Here is a 26,471-nt window from a genome sequence, read left to right as displayed (position 1 = left end):
GAGAGGCTGAATGCACAGAATGGGATTCGGTGCTACTGCTGCCATCGCTGGGGAGATATATCACCAGGAGGGAAAGCGCCGCAGAGAGTGCATCACAAGGAGTGAAGCTGCGTCTTCTTTTCCTCGCAGATGACGGTTTGGGTTCATTCTCTCCTGTTGCGTGGTAAGTGTGGTCCATTCGCAAACTTTATAACTAAAAAACTTTTCACTACTCTCTATCGACGAGCTACTAACACTCTGCTGTTTCCTCCTCCTCCTTCCTTCCTTCCTTCCGCTGTCTTCGTTGGTTCATTTATACACGCGAAACACGTTCTCTGGCTGGCTGGATTGTCCACTCGGTCTGCCGTACATACATGGCGGCGCAAGATGGTGACCTCTCTAAAGCAAAGCTATATATATATATATATATATATATATATATATATATATATATATATATATATATATATATATATATATAATTATTAAAATAAGCAATTTTATTTTATAGCGATTTTACACTTGTATAAACATATTAATGGGTAGAATATTCAGATTCAGATTGACAATAAACCATGCCAAATATTACACACTGGCCCTTTAAAAACATCATCCTTGGAGAACTCTACTGCAAATCTACACTGAACAAAAATACAATATTTTCCCCCCACATTTCACAGGTTTGAGTTAGAGATCTGAGACTTTTTATGCACTTAATAGATTCATTTTTTCAAGGTTTGGTCACGCGTGTGTCAAAATAAGTTAGGGAGCACTTTTTCACATTTCTCAAAATTCTGTTTGCATGTACATAAACATTCTTTTCCCTCAGGATTGAAGTGCCGATAATGTAATGTAATGATGCAGCTTAATCAGCATGTTGATATGCCACACCTGTCAGATGGATGGATTCTTAGAAAAGAAAAGAAAAATTGCTCACTGACATGGATTTTGATGGCAGCCATTTTTTGAAAATGGCTGCCACAGTCCTCAGAATTAAAATTTGCAATGCCCCAATATCCACATTTCATTCAATATTCAGCAATGAGTGTACCAAATTTGGTGCTTTCATCACAAAATGAACGATAGTTTAGCTATGCCGCCCCACTATAGTGTGTTGTATCCTCTCAGCCGTCCTTTCTTGGTTGTCCGTTGAACTCATGCACCCAAGATAAACTTTTTTGTTGCCCTAAGTAGGCGCAGTTTCACAGCAGGCCTACGACTTAGAAGTCAGGACACACATGGACGCAGACAATAAAGAAAAGTGTATAAATACATTTTATTTGACAATAATGAACATGAATTAGACAATGTGTTACCAAACATAATGGCCTGCAATTAAACAATATATTTTACAGAAATTAATATACAAACATGCATAACTGTGTTACATTTACACCCATCAGCCAAAACATTAAAACCTGTGACAGGTGAAGTGAATAACTACATCATTTTCTTACAAATTTGGAATTTGGAGGCCAGATTAACACCCATAGCTCTTTGTGACGTTCCTCCGGTCATTCCTGAGCAGTTTCTGTGGAGTGGGAGATGATCAACGTTATTCACATCATCTGTCACTGGCTTTAATGTTTTGGCTGATCAGTGTATTTAGGCCCTGATCGATATATTTCCCACAGTAAGCTTGATGAATGAGGTACACAGTATTTTCTATTAAGTGCGTTTGAAAAAGCTAATTTTGATTTTCCTTCAGCGTAATTTTTCATCAGATAAAACCCACAACAACTGCACAAAACTCTTCTTTTCTTAAGATGGCCTCAGCACACTGTGAGAGTTTGTTCTTTGTAAAAAAGCATCCTGTACATGGTTGGTAATCATGTAAACATTTGTAATAATTATCTAGGAGTGTTTGGCTTTAAGTGCATCTTCCAGAGGTATTAAGGTTTGAACTTGAGGGCGAATTCCTCCAGCGCAGCCAGAAGCTTCTCTTCCTCCTGCAGCGTGGGCCGGGAGAAGGCCAGCGGCAGGTGTGTCGCCACGGCTTTGCGATCTAGAAGATATTTTATGGAAAAATGAGACAGCAGCAGGAGAGATGCTGAACTACACAAAAGTGCTGCACATGATACTAATATGTGAGGAGCTGATGACAGACATCAGGATCAATTAACATTTAAAACTGTTGCAGTGTCATAAAAACATGAACGTTGATGAGGAACGGCCTTGATTAGTGAATCACTTATCATAATAATGTCACAGTCACTCTCCTTCCTTTACAAGAGGCCTTCATTTGGTTTAATATCAGTTAGAGTCTGCTTCTGAAGTCTCCAACAAAACGCTATCTAAAACACAATTTGCTTTGACCTCCCCCTCGTCTATTATTATTCAAGTTCCAGAGAGAGTGAGTGTGATTTCTGACCCTGGAAGAAGAGTCCGCTGGGTTGCTTTGTGGCGGCTGCAGACACAGCGAGCCACACCACGGTGTCGGCCCCCATGGCCTCGGTCCTCAGTTTGGACTGCATCTTAGCGTGGAAAGAAGGCATGGACGTCTGGACGGCTGCAGGAAGAAAAACATCAAAGAGGCGTCGTTTTCTGTCACATGTAGGTGCTATTTACATTATTTAGTGTCAAATGAAAACAAAGAGGCTCTGCTTAGTCTGACAGGTTATTATCAGTAATATTAAAGTGTATGCAGATGTGTTTAGAACAGGCTCATCCAAGCAAGTATAGAGTTAAAACGAAAACTGCCCACGGATTAACTACAACACTGTTTCTGCGGGGAGATGCTGTGGTTTTATTCTTAAGATAACCTTTCAATACTGTGAGCACTACAGATAAGGTAGTGGTTATACGCTGCTGGCTAAGGTTGCTTAGCAATCTCAGATGCAACCTGCCGTCGCACTCTTGATAGGTGGCACAAAAAAGGCACAACAGTAGCACTCAGAGCCTGACCTCCACAGGCTAGTTAATAACATGTCGGGCAGGAAATCCAAAGTGTGGGATCATTTTGAGAAGGTGAAGGACGAACCCAAGGTGATATGTAAACTCATCTTCATTGGTCGACTACAAACATGACGTATCATCTGAAACATGGAAGTGGCTACATGCCCATTAGCCCACAGCGTCATTAACAGGCGGCTCGCTCAGTGTGTGACGTGCACTTGTAGATAAAATATAGGCCTATATTAATGAAGGTTCATTAGTACGGTTTTGTGTTTCTCTGTAATGTAGCACAGTGTTAACAATGTTACTGATACTATTCTTTCTCACACCTTCAACTCAAACCACCAAAATATATCATTTAATCATTACATTAATATCGTAAACATGCAGACGACTAGTCGACTAATGGCCCTAAATGACGTCTATTGGTCGACTAGGAAAAACCTTAGTGAGGGGCCCTACTACGGCTAAACTGCAACCGCTCAGACAAAACAAGCAATCTGAAGATTCCACCTCAATCTCTGGACTCTTACAGTGGCCATTTTTTCACTATTTTTCTGACAGTTACATATGATATAATGACTTCTCTTCTGTGTACCTGGTGTGTCAGCCCAGCCAGGGTGCATGGAGGAGAAATGGATCTCTTTGTGCTGCGTCGCCCACCTCTCTGTCAGAATCACCTGCTGTCTCTGTTCAAACGACAACACAAAAACACGTCAGCAAAACACCGACGCAGGCTTCAATCACACTATGCTGTTGTAAATCAGTCTGCTTTACTTTATTCTGAGCGTAGGCCATGGTGCCGTCAAACGCCCCCTTCTCAAACTGGAGGTCGTCCACGTTCAGCTTCTGTGTGAGCATGCCGCCTGACGACACGGTGACCTGCGAGGAGAGTTGCAGATATTAATGTCTACTTTTAATAAAGCAGGAGATTTACACAGTGTGCCTGTCTATGATGAGGTCTGACAATAAGAGCATCTTTGACTTTTTTAAACGTGTTTGTGCGTCATAATTTTTGACATGATGATTGACATTCAACCCACCACTCTGGGGTCTTCAGCCTTCTTCAGTGCGGGTATCAGCGCTGTAGTGAGGATGTACGTACCTGAAAATAAAGACAAGCACGGAGGGGAGTTCAGAAACACTTGTCTGCAATAGACAAGTATCCATAAAGTATTGCTTTTGATTCGGTGCTTAGACTCAGATATTACGTTGAAACTAGAATTTAGAAATACTTTTCCTACCGAGCGTATTTGTGGCAAAGTTCTTCTCCAAGCCCTCCTCAGTCGGCTCCCTCTGGTTCACCATACAGCCAGCATTGTTAATCTGTGAACACAACAAGAGCTTAAACTACCTCACAAACCAGTGTGTGTAACAGGTGAACCAACAGGGATCTACAGAGCACCTACCAGTACATGTAGGATGTTGCTTTGTGAGAAGGTCTGGGCGAACTCCCACACTTGTTTTGCACTGGACATGTCAACAATGTGGACGTGAATGTTCTGGGAACAAACAGGAAACGTAATCATTTAATAATTTAACTTTATGTTAAAAAGAAGGGATATAAGAAGATGATTTTTCCATATGTAATATACACACTTGTAGAACTTTTGCTACCGTCACACTGCTGACAAAAGCATCAAAAAAGCTGCAACTGGATGTAACGTAATGTGTTACAGCTCAATGAAGTTTATTCATTTAACCCAAAATCACAAATTTTCCAACATATGAAACCCTCTATCGTTTGACCTTTGATTTTGACATAGAAAGTTTCCCCTCCTTCCCTCCTCTGGGACATGTTTCTTACCTGATTTTTACTTTTTTCCACTATTTCATCTTTGGCTGCGTCGGCTCGCCCCTTGTTTCGACACACCATGTGAACGGTTCCTCCTGCAGAAACAGAAGTAAACACATGTCAGGGAATACGCCAGCAAACTTTGAGTTTGAACATGCTGCACTTTAGCCAATCACAATAGAGGGGGTGTGGCCAAGACGTGCAGGTGTCTCCAGGAAATGTGTACCTACAGAAACTGCAAGCTCCGTGTCCATAGCGACCGCTCCACACAAAACGCCGTCTCGTCAAAGTGAATATATATATATATATTTTTTTCCCAGCGGATGTCTTAGTTCCAACATGATTGAGCTAACTGGAGTAGTTTCATGTCGTATCCGACAACGGGAGGCTTTTAACAGATGACGTCCTGATGTTAGCTTTGCTAACTGTCCCTGTCAGCTGCAGCCACTGATGCTTTCTAGACATCGTGATTTCCCAAAACTGAATAAATACCACACATAGCAACACAAAACTGCTTTGCTAGCTCAATCATGTTGTAACTAAGAGTTATTACCTTATTTTTATACAGTCTATGGTTATTACAGACACTGCTAACGGCTAATGTTAACAGCTAACGGTTAGCCCAGCTAATCTACGATAACCATGTTAATTACAAAACGTGCACACAGAAATAGTAACGTTTGTTCAATCATTGTGTTTATAGACTTAACAAACATCAGATTAGTCTACACGGTGATATAGTGACATGAAAAATGTGATATATAGCTAAACTCTGCTGGTTTTCTACCCGAAGTATTTGTAAACAACACAGCAATTCCCTGGGGGCACCGCCGGAAGTGAAGGGTGTGAGCAATCGCCGAGGCCCCTGCACTTCCATTAGTCGAAAAACTCCGGGCTGTGCCTCCAGAGGTAAAGGAAAGAGAAAAAAAAAAATTTGTTTTTGTTTTGTTTTCACCGATGAATTTCCAGATTGCAAGCTGAGTGCCATCTAGTTCCATTATATTGGAGAGAAGGCAGACATCTCTACAGCTGATATCTCCAATACTCTGCAACTCACACCAAAACAATCTAGACTGATAAATAGCACTACAGGTAAGAGGAAAAATGTGTGATTTTAGGGTGAACTGTCCCTTTAAAGATTTGCCCTCCCCTTGTGATTATGTCCAACCCTTTTAACACATCAGCTGAAAAAAAATGCCAATGTAATGAAAGTGAGTCGTAGAAAAACTGAGACATACTGTTGAATTTGCACACACTTGTCTCAGGATATTGCGGGCTGTTTGTCATTTGTTTTGCAAATGGATAAATGTTTTCAGAATAGACTTCTTTACACTTAAAACAGGAAACCTTTTAAGGGGTTGTTATTTAAAGGTTATTATGTAATGGTTTTACTGGTCTGGCCCACTGGAGATCCAACTGGGCTGTGTGTGGCCCTTGCACTGAAATGAGTTTTGACACCCGTGACTTTAGGGGTTGTGACAGAGGTGGTGGTGGGGCTTCCTGGCTCACACACTAAGGGCATTTAAGACAAGTACGTTGCTAAACACTCACCTCTGTTGGCTATTTCCTGCGCTGTGGCTTTCCCTATCCCACTGTTGGCCCCTGTTACCATGAAGGACCTCCCATTCAGGTTCACATCCAGGTCTGCTGGAGCAAAATGCTTCGCTGCAGCTTCGTAACCGTTCCTGTTAAAAGAGGAGCGTGTTAATACACTGACACAAACACTGACGCCGATATTACCACACACACACATCTGATGTAATACTGAGGTGGAGACACTCTGGTGTGCTGCCTGCTATTTCCTCCTGAAGGCTGCACCACTGAAGGACAAATGGACAGTGCTGGAACAGTTAGTTCTAATAATCAATTAATCATCCACAGAAACAAAAGGGACAATATTTTTTTCTAACTGAGTAATTATTCAAGCCAGGGGTCGGCAACCTTTGCTATCAAAAGAGACATTTTAGGCCAAATTTATTGTTAAAAATGTGTCTGGAGCTACAATACATATTTGTGCCAGGGGCCACACACAGCCCAGTTTGATCTCCAGTGGACCAGACCAGTGAAACCATTACATAATAACCTAGAAATAACAACCCCTTCAGATTTTTCCCTTTTTTACTTTTAAGAAGTACATTCTGACAACATGCATCTATTTACAAAACAGATGATGAACACCCCGCGATATCCTAAAACAAATAAGTGCAATTTCAAAAGTATGTCTCAGTTTTTCCAAATTCAGTCGGTCTGCTACTCACTTGCATTACATGTGACTTTTTTCCTAATTTCCCACTGAAGTAGAAGCTATTGAAGAAGCAGCTCAAGTCGTCCCCTGCCTTGCAAACCACTTTCAAATCTGAAGTTATGCCAGTGTCTCAGCAGCAGGGTTCCACTAATATTGATTTAAGCTATAAGTCTGATACAGATTCTTTTGTGCTGAAGCTGCTTGTTGACAAAATTTTACACAATGTTCAATATCTTAAATATGACCATAGCAAGCACATAGTAAAAAGCCTCTAAGGCAGTATTTAAATATCTGAAATACCTGAAACCTCTCAGCCTTCACATGGGCATCAATATCAGGTGTGCAAATTCATCCAGTGGGCCAGACTGGACCCTGTGGTGAGCCGGTTCTGGCCCCCAGGCCGTATGTTTGACACCCCTGACCTATTGTATGACTGAATGAAATGTTTGAGGTCCTATCTGACAGAGATGGGCAAAAATACATCAAAATGTATTTTGATACAAAATACAAAATACCCCTCAAATAAATGTAACAAAATAAAATACATGTATTTTGTATTTTCAAATACAGAAAATACTTTTTTCTTTTTCTTTTTCTTTTCAGCAGTGACCCGCAGCTCTATAGGTCACTCTGTTGGTTGGTCGGTCCACAAAGCTTTTCGTGAATAACTCAAAAAGTCCTTGACCAAAAATGCTCAAAATTTGCACACTGCAACTAGAGACCATGAGTGACTATACCAGAAAGAATGCCCACGATTCATCCATAGGTGGAGCTATACTAACCGATTTAAATCTTTTTGTTAATAACTCAAAAAGTCTTTGACCAAAAATGCTAAAAATTTACATGCTGCAACCTGAGACCATGAGTAACTATGCCACAAAGAACAACCATGATTCATCCATTAATGTCGTGATAGTAGCAAATTTGCGCTTGTTTTCTCACAATTTGGTATAGCGGAGTATTCAGGTTTGGGCTGTAGGATATACACAAAGCTCTGTGAACCCCACAGAAAGGCAGAACAGTCACAGAACTAAGTGTAATTGAGCAATGCCATTAAAAGACAACAACTTGATTATGTATATATATATATATATATATATATATATATATATATATATATATATATATATATATATATATATATATGTATAAACCAGGCTTAACAGCCCATACACTTTTTGTATCAACAAATAAAATATTCACAGACACTGTGATAATAACATATGAATGAATTTCAACTTTTTTCAAATGAAAAAGAGATATAAAAAAGCTAGGGACATGTAGGCTACCATAAAATATTATTTATTGATTCAGATTAAGATTCAGACAACTTTATTGATCCTACGTAAGGCAATTCATTTGTAGCGTACTCATCCCAAGCATCAACCACAACAACATACAATGTCCTATGTTATGCACAGTCCAGTAAAACTGACCACTAGGTCACTGAAGAATGGCCCAAGTTTAAAAAACACAGAGATAAGTAAAAAATATTGTTACATCCAGTATTATAGGAATGTGTAGCCTATTATTTTTGTTTTTTTGATTCGTGGAGAAAGTTTTTTGAGTATTTTAAATACAAAATTAGTCCACTCAAAAGAATTTTGTTACAAATTACATTTGGTACAAATACAAATGACAAAGTACTCAAATGTAACTGTATTTTAAATACAAGTAATAGAAATACTGCCCATCCCTGCTATCTGATATGGACTTACTTTTATTTTTTGTTAATAATCCTGTTTATTTGAACTATATATTTTTAATTACTCTTGTTAAATTTCTTATATTTTCACTTATCTTTCCACTCTTGCTAGGAACACCTGTAGCGCACATAATTTCCCCTTGGTGATCGATAAAGTATTTCTGATTCTGATTTTCAGCGTGAGTATATTTCAGGTTTATTTTATGCTTCTATTTTCACCTCAGCACGATGGTGAATGCAGGACATTTACTTATTACAAAGCATTTTCACACTGTGGTTTCACTCCTACGTACTTTTTCCACTGCGGACTATTTTTTGACAGTTTACAGACTAGTCTAAATAAACTGCAGCACTGTGCAACCACTGCAGTTAACATGTCACCCTGCACAACCATAAATACCTGAGTATTATAACTATGTGCTTCAAGCATGACTATCCTACCTGGAGACACTTCAAGGTGAGTACCACCTCAGGAGGATTAGAAACATGTTACATAAAAACTGCAACACACCTGAGTAACTTCACCCTGAGTAAAGTCTCAGTAGAAATAATAATAAACACTTACTTTGTGTACTCCTGCAGTCCTTTCACAAACCACACGGCGTTCCTGTAAATCGACATTTTATTTCCTTTAACACAAATGAGTCTAAATCTGTCCACAGGCTGCTCTTTGTGAACACAGTCCAATGTTTACGTTTCGTAAGAGTGACTGGCGCTGGTTATGTAGTCTGAGAGGAGGGGAGTCACGTGGGTGACCACCGGAAGTAGATTTGAAACGGCTTTGTAGCGCCCCTGGTGGACATCTGCAGCCATGACCTGTGAGCGTCAGCACTGATTCACAGCAGTACACGGGGCGGTCTGGAGTTCAACAGACGAATATGAGCTCAAATAGAAATATATCAAAGGGAGAAATGGAAGACATGACATACAGATCAATATCTGACAGTTTGAATGTTACATATCAGATGATAAATATATAACTCTTTGTTCCGATGAGGCTAGACATGTTGTCAGGATGGCCGAGTGGTCTAAGGCGCCAGACTCAAGGTAGTACCTTCCTGTGAGCGGGACTTCTGGTCTCCGAATGGAGGCGTGGGTTCGAATCCCACTTCTGACAATAACTTTTGGTGCCATCATAAAGCTTCATTTGTCACCAGCGTGCAATAAATAACCTTAAGAAATAAACTGAACTCCGTATTTCCGTGGTTTCAGTAACAGCTGTGACAACACAAAGAACTGGGTGACCTTATGGTGAGTCAACCATGTTTAAAACAGTCAACACTCTGAATGTTCTGTTTTGTGGTTGCTTGTTTTTGATTATTGTTTTGTAGTTTTCCTGCTTTTTGATTGTATTTTGTTTCCTTTTTGCCTAGGATGTTTAAATTATAGATTTGTTTTACTCTATGATGTAGTGTTTGCTAGTGTGGACCCTGGGAAGAGTTGTTGTTACCTGGTAAGTAAATAAATGTCGATTTATACTTGGTATCAGAAGAGTAAGGTAGATGCACAGTTGCACTTTATGGTCAACCTAATTTAGGGACTGTTCATTACTTATGAGGGGTGAGGGGATAGTGCGAAAACGAGGAAGCATGTAAGCACTCAACTTATTTTTTTTTTATTTACTTACTTACTTACGTGCTTACACAATGAAATGTTTGTATTTTGCATTTATTTTACTGCCAGTTGTTCAATTTTATTACATTTTTTTAATTGCAAAAATTACACCATTTATGGGAGAATATTTCTTTGGCCTCTTTGTGTTTCTGCCATTTTCTCCTCTGCTTAAGAAACTCTTGAGCCTCATAAAAGTCCTCCTCCCTGCTTCTAACAGCTTTTCACCTTAGGAGCTCTTTTAAGATCAATGATACTCTGAATAACTTTTATCTTTCCCTCCTTTACTGGGTTATAAATGACTTAAAACTGTTTTTCTTGTCACTGAAAAAAAGATCTTAAAATTTTGGTTATTTTGAATGACGGCCCTTGTTTTGGATCTTGATGATATTTGCTCCATTTTGTTATTTTTTTATTTTTTATTTTGAGCACATCCTCTATGAGATGTTGTACGTTTATGCTTGTGTATGTTCTTCTAATGTTTAATAAATAAAAAAAAAACCATAAATCACTATCTTTACAAACTAAATTCTAAAACAAGTCACAATTTTAAGAATTTTCTTAGAATTTTGTCACTAGGAGCAACTCTTGGTACTACGAAGCTTTGTGAATACTTTGCAATGTTGATTTTGTTTTTTTTTTTTTAATTAAATTAAATTAAATTAAATTAAATTAATAATTTTTTGTCATTTTGCATCCCACATACCCTCCTGCTTCCTGTCAGCTCTGTCTCCACTCAAAAACGCAGCAGCACCCTCCACTGGTGAAAGCTCTGGAACCTGCTGACTGTTCCCACCTCTCACACAGAGACTAAAGGGCACGAGTGTTTGCTGTTCCGGCCCTCGGCTGTGGAATGACCTGCCCGAGGAACTCCTGCTTGCGACATCAGACTCTTACTTTATATCACTTTTGACGACTTATCTTTATCAAAAGGCTTTCCTATAATTTAATTTTTATTTGGAGTTTTATTTTTATTCTTAATCAGTGAGTTACATCACCCCACTCCTGATATTGCACTTAGTTTTAAATTCACACATTGCTTTTTAATTTTTGTGTGTATTGTAATTACAGTTTTTAACTAGCCATTGTTCTTATAAGTCTATTCATGTGTGTGTGTGTGTGTGTGTGTGTGTGTTTTATTGATGTGATTTTATTTGTAAAGCACTTTGCAATGTTGGTTTTGATAAGTGTTGTACGTATAAATGTGTAATATTATTGTTATTATTATCATTATTATGCCTGTATTAAATGCATACATGTATAATGTGTATATATGTATTTGTTTCATGTTTTAAAATGTGTTATGCTTAAACATTTATTTATTCATTTAACATTAACATTTATAAAATTATCAAAAATAATTATTTAGGCTATTTATATGTTTATTTGTAGATATTTAAGTGAATTTAAGGTATTTATTTTTATCAATAGGTCATTTTTCATATTCTACTGCGTCTCGTCAGCTCTTGTCTGCACTAAAAAAGGGAAGAGCACTCTCTGGTGGTGAAAGATGAGAATTCAAAAAGCTTACAGCACCGGGTATTCCCAGGCGGTCTCCCATCCAAGTACTGACCCGGCCCGACCCTGCTTAGCTTCCGAGATCGGACGAGATCGGGCGTATTCAGGGTGGTATGGCCGTAAGCGAACAAACACCTTGCACACAAGCCTTTTATAGACGGTAACACACTATTAATATTTGAAAAGTGTTCTGAAATAAAAGCTTGTTCTTTTCTTTGGCAGACATGAAATGCAGTGAAATACTTTTATAGGCACAGCAAGTGAATTGCAACTATCATAGGCCTCCTCTGGGATATAAACTCCTCTCTGGTTCATGGCAGCCATTTTAATATTTTACTGTATTCTGTTGTCTCCTGTCATCTCAACTTTATGAACCGATGTATTAATTAGATATTACATTAATATTGTCATCCTTGGGTTGATTAAGTTTTAATGTAGGTGTTATTTTAATTTGATACAGTATTAAATAATTTACATTATATAGTTACATTTATTGGTAATTAATTTATCAGTCAATTTATGTCAAGTTGTAGGGATGTGGTTTAACTCTGATGTGTCTCTGACAACTCCGACACTTGTGCACAGGTGTGAGGGGGACTTGAGTTTCCTGGGTTTTCCAGTGTTTTTCATGTTCCCTTGTTCTTTCATTAGTGGGGTATGTGACATATGGTGCACAGGCTCTAGTTATTGAGTGAAACACCCGCAGCTGATAAAATCCCTCATACCTGTGCACACCTGTGAAATGGGTGAAGCCCTTTCTATTTAAGCTCAGTGTAGCAAACAATGGTGTTGAACACTCTTGACGAATGTCCTGTTCAAAGACTCAAGACAGTTGGATGTGCGAATACCTTTCTTCAGACTTAGTCTACTCTCAACACAGGTATTGATTGTTTTTTCTTTAGTGAATTGTGAGATTTCATCTGAATTGTGTATGTATAAGCTCAAGCTCAAGTCCCCCACCTCAGGCCTGGGAGGTTGAGGGTTCTGCGTGGTACCTTAGCTGTTCCAAGGACTGCAATATTGGGCCATGTGACGATTCACCTTCGCCGCTATGATGCCTGACAGGAGCTTCCATGTTGTACAGAGGCAGGCTATTAGCTGGCAGTTGGATGGGGCCGCGCCTGTCTGGGGATCCTTCATGATCTAGACTGTCCGTCCCTTGGTCATCCACCCTGGATGGGTCCCATCCATCAGCAGCTGGTTCATATGTGCTGCCAGGCGTTCATGGAGTGCCGATAGCTTCTTTAGCCAGTAGGTGTGGATCGTGTCAGGGCCCAGTGCTGTCCACCTCTTCATACCTGATACTCTTGGATGTCTCCTGTTGTAATGGTAACTGGCTCTCGCTGTGGGAGATTGCTGTCTTTGATCCACATCGGTGTTATGTGATGCCTCCTTCTCCCATATGCTCCTCCAGTATTGTTCAGTTTCAGCCCTCGGTGGATCTATTCTTGTGTTGTTACCTTGCCACTGAGTGTACACTTTGGATGGTTCGGTTGAGTCAGTTGAATCTTTACAAGATTGTCATTTTTGTGTCATTACAACAAAACTGGCTACTCTACCAATTTTATCTCTCCCAACAATGTGCTGGGTTGTGCATCATCATCCTGCACATGCTGGAGCCATCCTCCTGGGTCCTGACCTTTCATCTTTGTCCTCTGTGGAGGACATTGGTCTAACTAGTGTAACTCAAGTATTCTTTATGCTATCCATCTGGGTCAAATTGTGTTCTGAAGAGGACATCCAGGGCTTTCTAATGATGTAGACATTATGTGGGTGGGGTTAACAGGGCAAACACACACCCTTTTCAAAATGGCTGCCATTACGTTTTTCTCGTTTTTTGCTGCCAGAGTGGTAATTGATCATTTTCTGGCAAAAGTTATGATTATTTTGTTAATATTTAATTTGTTTCCTGAATATAAGGGTCTTAACTTTAATTTAGAGAGATTTCAGAAATCCAGAGTAATTTTAACCTTTTCAAAATACACCTTTTATTCAGTGTCCTTTGTAGAGGACATCAGGACTTAGTACCCCCTGTCTTTTAACCAGTTTCCATGATTCAGCAGGCAGAAGGCCATTAAGGGGAATGATGTTTTTTTTCTCATAATTTCTAATACATTTTAAAGGTTAGTCAGTGTGAAAGCAGAAATTTGGCTTGGAGTGAGACTCTGAAGTAATATGCATGCAAGAATTTGGAGGTTTATTGGAAAATAAGAACACCTTAGGTGAACGTACATTCCCGTGCATCTATGGTAGGATACTACCTAAAAGGAGGATTTCGAGAAACTTCTTGTTCTATTTCCTTTAAACAATGACAATTCTTGCTGAGAGTGTATTCATACATACAATAGTATCTATAAAGCTTCACTCCACTGTTCTTTACCCTTCCTAGGCCACCACACACAATAAAGTTTACCTGGTCTTTGGGGTCTGTCACATAGGGGTCATGGGTCAAACTATGGGGCTCCCCATTACTTCTTACTGCCTGGGCGAGTGTTAAATGACTACATAGCAAGCATTACACCTCATCAAATCATAGATAGTGAGGGGTGAGTGCAGTTGGACCATTAGGCCCTTAAACCCAGTGGTACAGGGCACCAATCCTGCACCCTGACTGCAACGTCAGGCCCATTGGTATAGCTATTAAGAATACACTCTACCTTGCCACAGCTATCCATCATAGTGTTAAGCATTGAAGATGGACACATAATAATTCCAGGGGAGTAAAAGTCCTTTGTAGCTCATTTATTTAGAGATAAAGCATAAAATACCCCATTGTAACTCAATTGAAACTCATTGACTAACTCTGGAAATTTAAGACCCGACTAAGTCCCGATGTCCTCTACAGAGGACATGTGATAAAAAATAAATAAATAATATTTTTGATTTTTTTTTTTTTTATGCAAAATGTTTCTTTCAAGTCTAATACTTAAATTACATAAAACAAATCTTGATATCAAAACTTTTTTCATCTGGGTCCCAGGAGGATATTTTTAGCTTTATAGTAAATTGACTTTGTTCTTAAGGGGGTATCTTCACCCTTCTTGCCCTGTGTTTACTTTAGGAATTAAGAAAAATCTTGTTTGATCCAGTGTGGTTCAGTGTGGAAAAATACAAAATTAAAACAGTATAACTCAGGACGAAGTGGATTGTGATTGGCTCTTTTCATTTGATCCAAAGCTGTCATTCAGACTCTCGTTGTGTCACCTGTAAGGCAAAGAAAAAAGTATTGTCAGAAGTGGGATTCGAACCCACGCCTCCATTCGGAGACCAGAAGTCCCATCAGCTAGGAAGGTTTCACACCTTGAGTCTGGCGCCTTAGACCGCTCGGCCATCCTGACAATTGTGCTCTGTCGGCGGTAAGTAGCCTGTTTGACTGCTGCTCAGTCGTGTTTACTGTCACATAAACACGGAGGTAAAAAGTCTCTCAGCTTTTTGAGCTCATGTGAATTAGCGCCGCATGATGTCAGACCGCTGCTGAAGGTGTCAGTTTAGTAAAAGCGCTCATGTGGTTTAACATGATGTCAGATGTGTCACTTTAACTGAAGCAGACTGTCACCGTGGAGTTTCACTACGAGCCCAACAAGACGTCTAAAAAGCTCTTGGTTACAGTCATGACGTAACAGGTTGGATTCAGTCTTATAATGGGATTTGTTAACAATTTAAATGAAAATAAAGACTGTGTATGATCACCGAGCTCACGGTTTTGACATCTGTATCACAGTAACTATAAAAGGCTTCAATAAACGTGAAGTTCTCGCTTACGGCCATACCACCCTGAATACGCCCGATCTCGTCCGATTTCGGAAGCTAAGCAGGGTCGGGCCGGGTCAGTACTTGGATGGGAGACCGCCTGGGAATACCCGGTGCTGTAAGCTTTTTGAATTCTCATCTTTCACCACCAGAGAGTGCTCTTCCCTTTTTTAGTGCAGACAAGAGCTGACGAGACGCAGTAGAATATGGAGGCTGCAAAATGACCTAGTAACAAAACAAAACAAAACAAAAAAAGAATAAAATTAAAATAAACAAAATAAAATAGAATAGAATACATTTAAATCAAATCAAATTAAATTAAATTGAATTGAATTGAATTAAATTAAAGATCTGCAAATCAACACATAAATAGCCTAAATAAATGTTGAATAAAAAAATAAAAAAATAACACATAAAAAATGTGATGCACGTATGCATTTAATAAGGCATAGTAGTCATAATAATAATAATAATAATAACATTTATATGTACAGCACTGATCAAAACCAACATTACAAAGTGCTTTACATATAAAATCACATCAAAACACACACGCAGGTATACGCTTATATGAAAAATGGATAATTAGAAAAACTGTTATTACATAACACACCAAATTTAAAAGCAATGGGTGAATTTAAGACTAAATAAGAGCAGTGCAAGATTTAAGTGCAATGTCAGGAGTAGGGTACAAACTATAAATTAAAAAAATGTTATTATTATAAAATTTTACCTTTTTTAAAATTATATTTTATTCTTGAAAGCAAAATTATAGAAAAGCCTTTTAGTAAATATAAGTCTTCAAAGGTGATTTAAAATGAGATACTGATCAGCAGGAGCAGGAGTTCCTCAGGCAGGTCATTCCACACCCGATAGGCCCGAACAGCAAACGCTCGCGCCCTTTATTCTCTAAAGAGGTGGGAACAGGCAGCAGGTTCCCGCCTGAGGATCTCAGGTTGCGCATGCATGGATACATAAATGAATAAATATATTAGCACATAAATACGCCTTTACTAGTTATTCATTTATGGTTGTTATCTATCTATGTAGGGTAAGGTTCTAACTTTACTGTAAAGCATGATTGATTGGCAAAATATTCAAATCAATGTACAATAAAGTATTATTTAAAATACCCTGTTGCTCAAACGTGACCCAATATGTGGTTTTATATTTGTTATTATTATCATAACTTTATTTAGGTAGTCTCATCCATCAAGTTTTAATGCATTTTTAAGTTCATTCATAATTTAATGCGGTGGACTTGAAAGTTTTCTCATGTTCAGTATTAAGTCACAGGGTATCAAGAATTGGCCAGTCCTGGGAGCAGAATCAAAATTTATTGAGCTACATATACAGTTGAAACCAGAAGTTTACATACACCATATAAAAAGGCACATAACCTTTTTTTCCTCACCATCTAACATTAAATCAGATTAAACTTTTCCTGTTTTTTGGTCAATTAGGATTACCAAAATTATTTCTATTTGCTAAATACCAGAATAATGAGACAGATCATTTTTTAGACAATTTTTTATTACTTTCTTGAGAGTCAGAAGTTTACATACATTTCATTAGTATTTGGTAGCATTGCCTTTAAACTGTATGACTTGGGTCAAACGTTCTGGATATGCTTTCACAAGCTTCTCACAATAGTTTGCAGGAATTTTGGCCCATTCCTCCTGGCAGAACTGGTGTAACTGAACCGAGTTTGTAGGCCGCCTTGCTCGCACATGCCTTTTCAGCTCTGCCCATAAATTTTCAATAGGATTGAGATCAGGGCTTTGTGATGGCCACTCCAAAACATTGACTTTGCTATCCTTAAGCCACTTTCTAACCAGTTTGGTAGTATGCTTAGGGTCATTGTCCATTTGGAAAACCCATTTGCGCCCAAGCTTTAACTTCCTGGCTGATGTCTTGAGATGTTGCTTCAGTATGTCCACATAATGTTCTTTCCTCATGATGCCATCTATTTTGTGAAGTGCACCAGTCCCTCCTGCAGCAAAACAACCCCACAACATGATGCTGCCACCCCATGTTTCACAGTTGGGATGGTGTTCTTAGGCTTGCAAGCTTCCCCTTCTTCCTCCAAATGTAACGATTGTCATTATGGCCAAAAGTTCAATTTTAGTTTCGTCAGACCACAGGACATGTCTCCAAAAATTAAGGTCTTTGTCCCTGTGTGCATTTGCAAACTGTAATCTGGCTTTTTTATGTTTCTTTTGGAGTAATGGCTTCTTCCTGGGAGAGTGGCCTTTCAGCCCATGTCGGTACAGGACTCGTTTCACTGTTGATAATGACACACTCTTACCAGCTTCAGCCAGCATCTTCACAAGGTCTTTTGCTTTTGTTCTTGGGTTGATGTGCACATTTCGGACCAAAGCACGTTCATCTCTGGGACACAGAACCCGTCTCCTTCCTGAGCGGTATGATGGCTGGACATTCCCATGGTGTTTATACTTGCGTATAATTGTTTGAACAGATGAACGTGGCACCTTCAGGCATCTGGAAATTGCACCCAAGGATGAACCAGACTTGTGCAAGTCCACAATTCTCTTCCTGATGTCTTGGCTGATTTCTTTTGATTTTCCCATGATGTTACACAAAGAAGCAGTGTGTTTCAGGTGTGCCTTAAAATACATCCACAGGTGTGCCTCTAATTAACCCACATGTTGTCAATAAACCTATCAGAGGCTTCCAAAGACATGACATCATCATGTGGGCTTTCCCAAATTGTTTAAAGGCATACTAATCTTAGTGTATGTAAACTTCTGACTCTCAAGAAAGTAATAAAAAATTGTCTAAAAAATGATCTGTCTCATTATTCTGGTATTTAGCAAATAGAAATAATTTTGGTAATCCTAATTGACCAAAAACAGGAAAAGTTTAGTCTGATTTAATGTTAGACGGTGAGAAAAAAAAGGTTATGTGCCTTTTTATATAGTGTATGTAAACTTCTGGTTTCAACTGTATGTACAGACAAACAAGGAATTTGAGTTTGTTTTTCCTTTTGCATATTTCCCCTGTACTGTCACATAAATAGACAAAACTCTTATGTACACAACTAATATATAAACAAATACAAAAAGCACCAATGACCGACATTAAATAATACAATAAAAAATAAAATATCTATATGAGTCAAGTGTTCTGAGTTGTTAACAAAGCGTTTATTTCTGCAACTGCTGTGACCTGATTATTGGGAATGTGCACAAGAACCTCCTCTGAAAATATGTGAAAATCTGACAGGTCAAAAATACATACATCTAACAGTACTGTATATCATAAATATTGGTGGCACGGAAAGTTCTAATATGTCATTTAACTTCGTGAGATTGTCCCTTATCTTTCTGTCAGTGGTTATGATTCAGCAAGGTGACTTTGTGTCTGTGTAAATACTGTAGAGCTTGCTTTATTGCACATATCAGATTGAGCTACAAACATCACAATGGGAAAAGTCCAGTGAGCTCAGATTTGAGAGCGTGCACAGTAGATTTACAAACATCAGTAAAGCCCTGTTTCAACCGAGCAGTACGGTTCAGTTCAGTTGCGGTTTTCCCACGTATACTGTGAAAAGTTGTGGATGGTACCAATGGAACCGTTCCGTACCGTCCCCATTTTTGGTCCCCAGCACACAGATCTGGTACTAAAAGGTGGAGCTGTGAACACTGCAGTCTGATTGGTCAATAGAGGACAGTCACTCTGCTCAGGGCTGAGTTGTGTCTGGTTTTGAGGCTCATGTAACCACTGTTCATACTGTGGAGAGTTTTATTAGTAAACTGTAACTATAAAATGAAAGGATGTTTTGCTGCCTCTCACAGCAGCTGGAGTCTGAGAAAAAATAACTTAATTCACTGGGCCGACTGCTGGTAACTTTTAGGTGGAACATTAACTTGTAATGTTACTCAATGTGTGAGCTGACGTGAATCAAACACACCTTAAACTTTGACCATTACTTTAGTTTTTATGACACTTTTAGTAATGAGTGGATCTTCAAGCATTTATATTAATTTCAACCTGCTTATGTTAACTATATATTCTAATCCTTACTCAGAAGAAAAAAAGTGCCGTGATGCACTGTTCTTGTGAGCTACAGCAACACTAAACACCTGAGCTTGCCTGAGAAGGGCTCAACCCGCCATTTTTAAATAGCCCATGGACCCTCATGACTCTTAATAGGTTCAATGGTTAAAGAACGAATTGACAAATGAAAGAAAAACAAACCCTCTGGAGGTAGGTTTTGCAGTATGATGCAACAGAGTTATTTGGCTAAAATTACGAGGTGGTTTGGAAGATAAAAATGGTAAAGAATCCAAGCCTAAGACTAAAAATATTGTTTTGGTGCCTAATTTTCTACCAGTGGAAATTGTACTCCAAGATAGTGCGAAGAGGAGTGATCAAATATCCAAAACAGAACTCTGGTAGCAATCAAGTTTCTGGCAAAGGCAGCTGACTGAGCTTAAAAAAAAAAAAAAAAAAAAAAAAAGGGACATTGTTTAAGTGTATATTGCAAAGCAGAAATGTAACAGATTTATGGATACAAGAAATCAATTTCAAATAATAGAAATATAACTTTAATATGCATTCAGTAAATTTTTTATTTATTTTTTTTAAATACACACATTAGGGCATTACTTGTCTTCCATTCTGCAGCTGCACATTAACAATCCTGTCATTTTTAAGGGGGGGTGGGGGTGGGGGGGTGTTGGACAGTGGTGGTCGTTCAGCTGACGCCCGTTGTTGAGGAGGCTCCAGTTGTGGTTGTCGAGCCAGCGCTCGTTGTAGGAGGCTCCTGTGGTGGTTGTTGAGCCAGCAGTTGTTGTAGAGGAGGCTCCGGTTGTGGTTGTTGAGACGGCACTCGTTGTAGAGGAGGCACCAGTTGTGGTTGTCGAGCCAGCGCTCGTTGAGGAAGCTGCAGTGGTGGTTGTTTAGCCAGCAGTTGTAGTAGAGGAGGCTCCGGTTGTGGTTGTTGAGCCAGCGCTCGTTGTTGAGGAAGCTCCAGTGGTGGTTGTTGAGCCAGCAGTTGTAGTAGAGGAGGCTCCAGTTGTGGTTGTCGAGCCGGCGCTCGTTGTAGAGGAGGCTCCGGTTGTGGTTGTCGAGCCGGCGCTCGTTGTAGAGGAGGCTCCGGTTGTGGTTGTCGAGCCGGCGCTCGTTGTAGAGGAGGCTCCGGTTGTGGTTGTCGAGCCGGCGCTCGTTGTAGAGGAGGCTCCGGTTGTGGTTGTCGAGCCGGCGCTCGTTGTAGAGGAGGCTCCAGTTGTGGTTGTCGAGCCGGCGCTCGTTGTTGAGGAGGCACCAGTGGTGGTTGTCGAGCCAGCAGTTGTTGTAGAGGAGGCTCCGGTTGTGGTCGTCGAGCCAGCAGTTGTTGTAGAGGAGGCTCCGGTTGTGGTCGTCGAGCCAGCAGTTGTTGTAGAGGAGGCTCCAGTTGTGGTTGTCGAGCCAGCGCTCGTTGTTGAGGAGGCACCAGTTGTGGTTGTTGAGCCGGCACTCGTTGTAGAGGAGGCTCCGGTTGTGGTCGTCGAGCCAGCAGTTGTTGTAGAGGAGGCTCCAGTTGTGGTTGTCGAGCCAGCGCTCGTTGTTGAGGAGGCACCAGTTGTGGTTGTTGAGCCGGCGCTCGTTGTAGAGGAGGCTCCGGTTGTGGTTGTCGAGCCGGCGCTCGTTGTAGAGGAGGCTCCGGTTGTGGTTGTCGAGCCGGCGCTCGTTGTAGAGGAGGCTCCGGTTGTGGTTGTCGAGCCAGCGCTCGTTGTAGAGGAGGCTCCTGTGGTGGTTGTCGAGCCAGCGCTCGTTGTAGAGGAGGCTCCTGTGGTGGTTGTCGAGCCAGCAGTTGTTGTAGAGGAGGCTCCGGTTGTGGTCGTCGAGCCAGCAGTTGTTGTAGAGGAGGCTCCGGTTGTGGTCGTCGAGCCAGCAGTTGTTGTAGAGGAGGCTCCAGTTGTGGTTGTCGAGCCAGCGCTCGTTGTTGAGGAGGCACCAGTTGTGGTTGTTGAGCCGGCACTCGTTGTAGAGGAGGCTCCTGTGGTGGTTGTTGAGCCAGCAGTTGTAGTAGAGGAGGCTCCAGTTGTGGTTGTTGAGCCAGCGCTCGTTGTTGAGGAGGCACCAGTTGTGGTTGTTGAGCCGGCACTCGTTGTAGAGGAGGCTCCTGTGGTGGTTGCCGAGCCAGCGCTCGTTGTTGAGGAGGCACCAGTGGTGGTTGTTGAGCCAGCGCTCGTTGTAGAGGAGGCTCCAGTTGTGGTTGTCGAGCCGGCGCTCGTTGTTGAGGAGGCACCAGTGGTGGTTGTCGAGCCAGCAGTTGTTGTAGAGGAGGCTCCGGTTGTGGTTGTCGAGCCAGCGCTCGTTGTAGAGGAGGCTCCGGTTGTGGTTGTTGAGCCAGCAGTTGTAGTAGAGGAGGCTCCGGTTGTGGTTGTCGAGCCAGCGCTCGTTGTTGAGGAGGCACCAGTTGTGGTTGTTGAGCCGGCACTCGTTGTTGAGGAGGCTCCTGTGGTGGTTGTCGAGCCAGCGCTCGTTGAGGAGGCTCCAGTGGTGGTTGTTGAGCCAGCGCTCGTTGTAGAGGAGGCTCCAGTTGTGGTTGTCGAGCCGGCGCTCGTTGTTGAGGAGGCACCAGTTGTGGTTGTCGAGCCAGCGCTCGTTGTTGAGGAGGCTCCTGTGGTGGTGGTTGTCGAGCCAGCGCTCGTTGTTGAGGAGGCACCAGTTGTGGTTGTTGAGCCGGCACTCGTTGTATAGGAGGCTCCTGTGGTGGTTGTTGAGCCAGCAGTTGTAGTAGAGGAGGCTCCTGTGGTGGTTGTTGAGCCAGCAGTTGCAGTAGAGGAGGCGTGGTGGTTGTTGAGCCAGCAGTTGTTGAGGAGGCACCAGTGGTGGTTGTTGAGCCAGCAGTTGTAGTAGAGGAGGCTCCTGTGGTGGTTGTTGAGCCGGCACTCGTTGTAGAGGAGGCTCCTGTGGTGGTTGTTGAGCCGGCACTCGTTGTAGAGGAGGCTCCTGTGGTGGTTGTTGAGCCAGCAGTTGTAGTAGAGGAGGCTCCTGTGGTGGTTGTTGAGCCAGCAGTTGTAGTAGAGGAGGCTCCTGTGGTGGTTGTTGAGCCAGCAGTTGTAGTAGAGGAGGCTCCAGTGGTGGTTGTTGAGCCAGCAGTTGTTGTAGAGGAGGCTCCAGTTGTGGTTGTCGAGCCAGCGCTCGTTGTTGAGGAGGCTCCGGTTGTGGTTGTTGAGCCAGCAGTTGTTGTAGAGGAGGCTCCAGTTGTGGTCGTTGAGCCAGCAGTTGTAGTAGAGGAGGCTCCAGTGGTGGTTGTTGAGCCAGCAGTTGTAGTAGAGGAGGCTCCAGTTGTGGTCGTTGAGCCAGCAGTTGTAGTAGAGGAGGCTCCAGTGGTGGTTGTTGAGCCAGCAGTTGTAGTAGAGGAGGCTCCTGTGGTGGTTGTTGAGCCGGCACTCGTTGTAGAGGAGGCTCCTGTGGTGGTTGTTGAGCCAGCAGTTGTTGTAGAGGAGGCTCCTGTGGTGGTTGTCGAGCCAGCACTCGTTGTTGAGGAGGCTCCTGTGGTGGTTGTCGAGCCAGCGCTCGTTGTTGAGGAGGCTCCAGTTGTGGTCGTTGAGCCAGCAGTTGTAGTAGAGGAGGCACCAGTGGTGGTTGTTGAGCCGGCAGTTGTTGTAGAGGAGGCTCCAGTTGTGGTCGTTGAGCCAGCAGTTGTAGTAGAGGAGGCTCCAGTGGTGGTTGTTGAGCCAGCAGTTGTAGTAGAGGAGGCTCCAGTTGTGGTCGTTGAGCCAGCAGTTGTTGTAGAGGAGGCTCCAGTTGTGGTCGTTGAGCCAGCAGTTGTAGTAGAGGAGGCTCCAGTTGTGGTCGTTGAGCCAGCAGTTGTAGTAGAGGAGGCTCCAGTTGTGGTCGTTGAGCCAGCAGTTGTAGTAGAGGAGGCACCAGTGGTGGTCGTTGAGCCAGCAGTTGTAGTAGAGGAGGCTCCAGTTGTGGTCGTTGAGCCAGCAGTTGTAGTAGAGGAGGCTCCAGTTGTGGTCGTTGAGCCAGCAGTTGTAGTAGAGGAGGCACCAGTGGTGGTTGTTGAGCCGGCAGTTGTTGTAGAGGAGGCTCCGGTTGTGGTTGTTGAGCCAGCAGTTGTAGTAGAGGAGGCTCCAGTTGTGGTCGTTGAGCCAGCAGTTGTAGTAGAGGAGGCACCAGTGGTGGTTGTTGAGCCGGCAGTTGTTGTAGAGGAGGCTCCGGTTGTGGTTGTCGAGCCAGCGCTCGTTGTTGAGGAGGCTCCGGTTGTGGTTGTCGAGCCAGCGCTCGTTGTTGAGGAGGCTCCGGTTGTGGTTGTTGAGCCAGCGCTCGTTGTTGAAGAGGCTCCGGTTGTGGTTGTCGAGCCAGCGCTCGTTGTTGAGGAGGCTCCAGTTGTGGTTGTCGAGCCGGCGCTCGTTGTTGAGGAGGCTCCTGTTGTGGTCGATGAGACAGCGCTCGTTGTGGAGGAAGTTTCAGTGGTGGTTGTTGAGCCGGTGCTCGCAGTCATCCTTGTGGCTGTAGTTGGAATAGCAGCTGAGGCTGCTGTTGTTGTAGAAGGAACAGGTGCTGGAATCTCGACATCTACTCCATTGAACGGCCCGTCAGGAATTTCTGCAAATCCCCACAGCTCAAACTCTGATTCAGATTCCTCTGTTTCTGCTGTGACCTCATCAGTTGCTGAACTGGCCATCGACTGTGTTGTTGTCTGTGCCGTTGTCTGTGTTGTCATCTGTATTGATTCTGGATCAAATATATCATCAGGAATGTCAGGGAAGCCCCACAGGTCGAATGGATCTGGTTCCTCCAGAGACCTCCTCACATGATGCCTTCCAACTTTTGGCATCGTAGGAGAACAAGCTGCCAACATCATGCACAGTTTCCCAGTAGAGTCAACATAAACCAGTTCAACGCCAGAATCCTGTGAACATTGTTAAATATTTTAGTGTAGAAATAAACATTAACAATGTGTTTTAATAATACGTTTTAAGATATTTTGCATCTGACTTACCTTGTCCGGTAACTTTGATATCTGTACAAACAAAGCATTGGGGGTCTCCCATTGTCTCACTGGGTATCCTTCAAAATCTGCCAAAAAACAAACTCAGATCTGTCACACAGAAGTTTGTGATTCAAGCAATTAAAAGCTTCTGCTGGTCAACTTTAGAATTCTTGCAATCAAAATTTCATCTGCCTGGTCTACTGAAGTCAGCATGGTTTCAATAGTTTTGAGCTTTCACAGGTTTGATATTTACTTAAATTCATGTGCTGAATGAAAACCAACTGGAAAATGTTGGTCCATGACCGCCGGCTGTACAAGGATGCAATTATTTGCTACTATATTATCCATCATAATTTCAATGAGGCAACAACGTATCCAGGCTGTGTGTCTGGCAACCTGTCTGGAAACTGATTAATCAATTGAATCAGTGAAATTAAAGGTGGATTAAAATAAGCGTGCATGCTCACAGCCATGTGGTCCTTACCAAGCCCTTTCACCTTCTTCAGTTTTGTTTCACGAGGCAGCTTCACAGTGACATGTGTTGCTCTACAAGTCACCAGTGGTGACATCGCTGGATCCTCGCAGACAGCCATGCCCATCATGTTCTCCTGAAGCAGATGGTCGAAGTAATGCAGTTTCACCGGACGGAGGTCATTTCCATCTCCAGTCTGGGGAAAGACACAACAGTCATTAATTGTAAGAGGCAGCAAAAGCAGCATTTTAATTCATACAGTATTTACTTTCAGAGCAATGATTTTCTTTGTGGTCAGTGTATTGGGCAGAAAAAAACCAACAATATGTGGTGCAAATTTTAGTTTTACTTGAACATGACTGGTCAGGAGCAGAAGCGCCTTCAGCTCCAAATGAGGTGACCTATCCTGTCACATAACCCCCTTTCAGACACACCTTATTAAAAAATTCTGTCTGTAATTTTACATTAGTTTCATGCCAGAATGAGTGCCAAAGTCACTTTTACTTAAAGTAACAAGGGCACTCTCACTCGGGCAGACTTGGAAATATCTATAGCCCCGCTTCCACCAAAAACTTATGGTACCTGAAAAAGTAACCCTTCAGACATGGTACCTAGACCAGTGTTTCCACTACAAACAGTGCTCTTAAATGTGGGCAAGGTTGTTGTCACTCACTGCTCCGTCCACCACTTACTGTATTTCCTCCTTTATCACACTACAAAGACAAGATATTTAATGTTCAAACTGATAGTAAAAGTGTGTGTACTAGACTGGCTTGCCTGCAGTGCACATCCTCTCCCACTGAAAATGTGTGGCACATTATGACACACAAAATACAGCAATGGACTGTTGAGGAACTTAAGTCATATAACAAGCAAGGACAGTCACGAATTTCACTTTCAAAACTTCACTTGAGTCTTTGAAAAGAAAATCCTGCACACTGCTCTCGCTCAGCTTCATGATTTATCAGTAACACCAACGTTTAGGTCCTCCTGGATCTTCACCAAGAGTGTTCAACACCATTATTTCCAGCACTGAGCTTAAATAAAAACTGCCCCACCCATTTCACAGGTGTGAAGCAATTAATCAGCTGTGGGTGCATTTCTCATAATTGACAGCCTGTGCACCAGACAGCTGGAGATGCAAATACCTTTCTTTAAACTTTCAGAACTTTAATTAGGGTCCGCAGCTCTCTTACTGAGTGTTGTTAAAAAGGTGATGTAACAGTGCTATACGTGCCCCTGTCCCAATGTTTCTGAAATAGGTTGCAGGCATCAAAATAAAATCTTGTCCTTGAACTGTATTCAATTCCTTATGGGTTAAAAAAAAAAAGATCATTGATCAAATCATTGCATTCCGTTTGTTTTACGTTTTACATATCATGCCAACTTTTGGGGAATTTGGGGCTGTAAATCTTTTTTTTTTTTTTTTTTAAATTCACAAATGTGCAGTTTCAACTTTTAAAAAAGCTGGATAATTTCTTAAAAACACCTCAGCACTTTATTTTGAGCAAATGTTTCGTTAAAGAAAATAAATTCTGGTTT

At 41.7% G+C, this 26,471-nt stretch overlaps 1 protein-coding gene and 4 non-coding genes across 5 annotated transcripts; 2 read left to right on the top strand and 3 right to left on the bottom strand.

The window, feature by feature from the left end:
- Positions 1-1,249: 1,249 nt before the first annotated feature.
- Positions 1,250-9,358, bottom strand: dhrs12 (dehydrogenase/reductase (SDR family) member 12). The gene is made up of 10 exons (XM_049593723.1): positions 9,185-9,358; positions 6,221-6,354; positions 4,682-4,764; positions 4,284-4,376; positions 4,119-4,200; positions 3,918-3,979; positions 3,652-3,756; positions 3,473-3,563; positions 2,351-2,488; positions 1,250-1,984 (listed from the first exon to the last, which is right to left on the bottom strand). The coding sequence occupies exons 1-10, from the start codon at positions 9,238-9,240 to the stop codon at positions 1,872-1,874; spliced, it is 957 nt and encodes a 318-aa protein (XP_049449680.1). The 5' UTR covers positions 9,241-9,358; the 3' UTR covers positions 1,250-1,871.
- Positions 9,359-9,628: 270 nt separating this feature from the next.
- Positions 9,629-9,736, top strand: trnal-caa (transfer RNA leucine (anticodon CAA)). The gene is made up of 2 exons: positions 9,629-9,666; positions 9,691-9,736. It is a non-coding gene; the product is annotated as a tRNA-Leu (tRNA).
- A 2,018-nt stretch (positions 9,737-11,754) lies between these two features.
- Positions 11,755-11,873, bottom strand: LOC125900293 (5S ribosomal RNA). The gene has a single exon (XR_007450840.1). It is a non-coding gene; the product is annotated as a 5S ribosomal RNA (ribosomal RNA).
- Positions 11,874-14,975: 3,102 nt separating this feature from the next.
- trnal-caa (transfer RNA leucine (anticodon CAA)) lies at positions 14,976-15,086 on the bottom strand. Its single transcript has 2 exons — positions 15,049-15,086; positions 14,976-15,021 (listed from the first exon to the last, which is right to left on the bottom strand). It is a non-coding gene; the product is annotated as a tRNA-Leu (tRNA).
- A 418-nt stretch (positions 15,087-15,504) lies between these two features.
- LOC125900296 (5S ribosomal RNA) lies at positions 15,505-15,623 on the top strand. Its single transcript, XR_007450842.1, has one exon. It is a non-coding gene; the product is annotated as a 5S ribosomal RNA (ribosomal RNA).
- Positions 15,624-26,471: the final 10,848 nt, after the last annotated feature.

Source organism: Epinephelus fuscoguttatus, linkage group LG13 (assembly GCF_011397635.1).
Source record: "Epinephelus fuscoguttatus linkage group LG13, E.fuscoguttatus.final_Chr_v1".
NCBI lineage: Eukaryota > Metazoa > Chordata > Actinopteri > Perciformes > Serranidae > Epinephelus > Epinephelus fuscoguttatus.
This window is presented reverse-complemented; position numbering and strand designations above follow the sequence as displayed.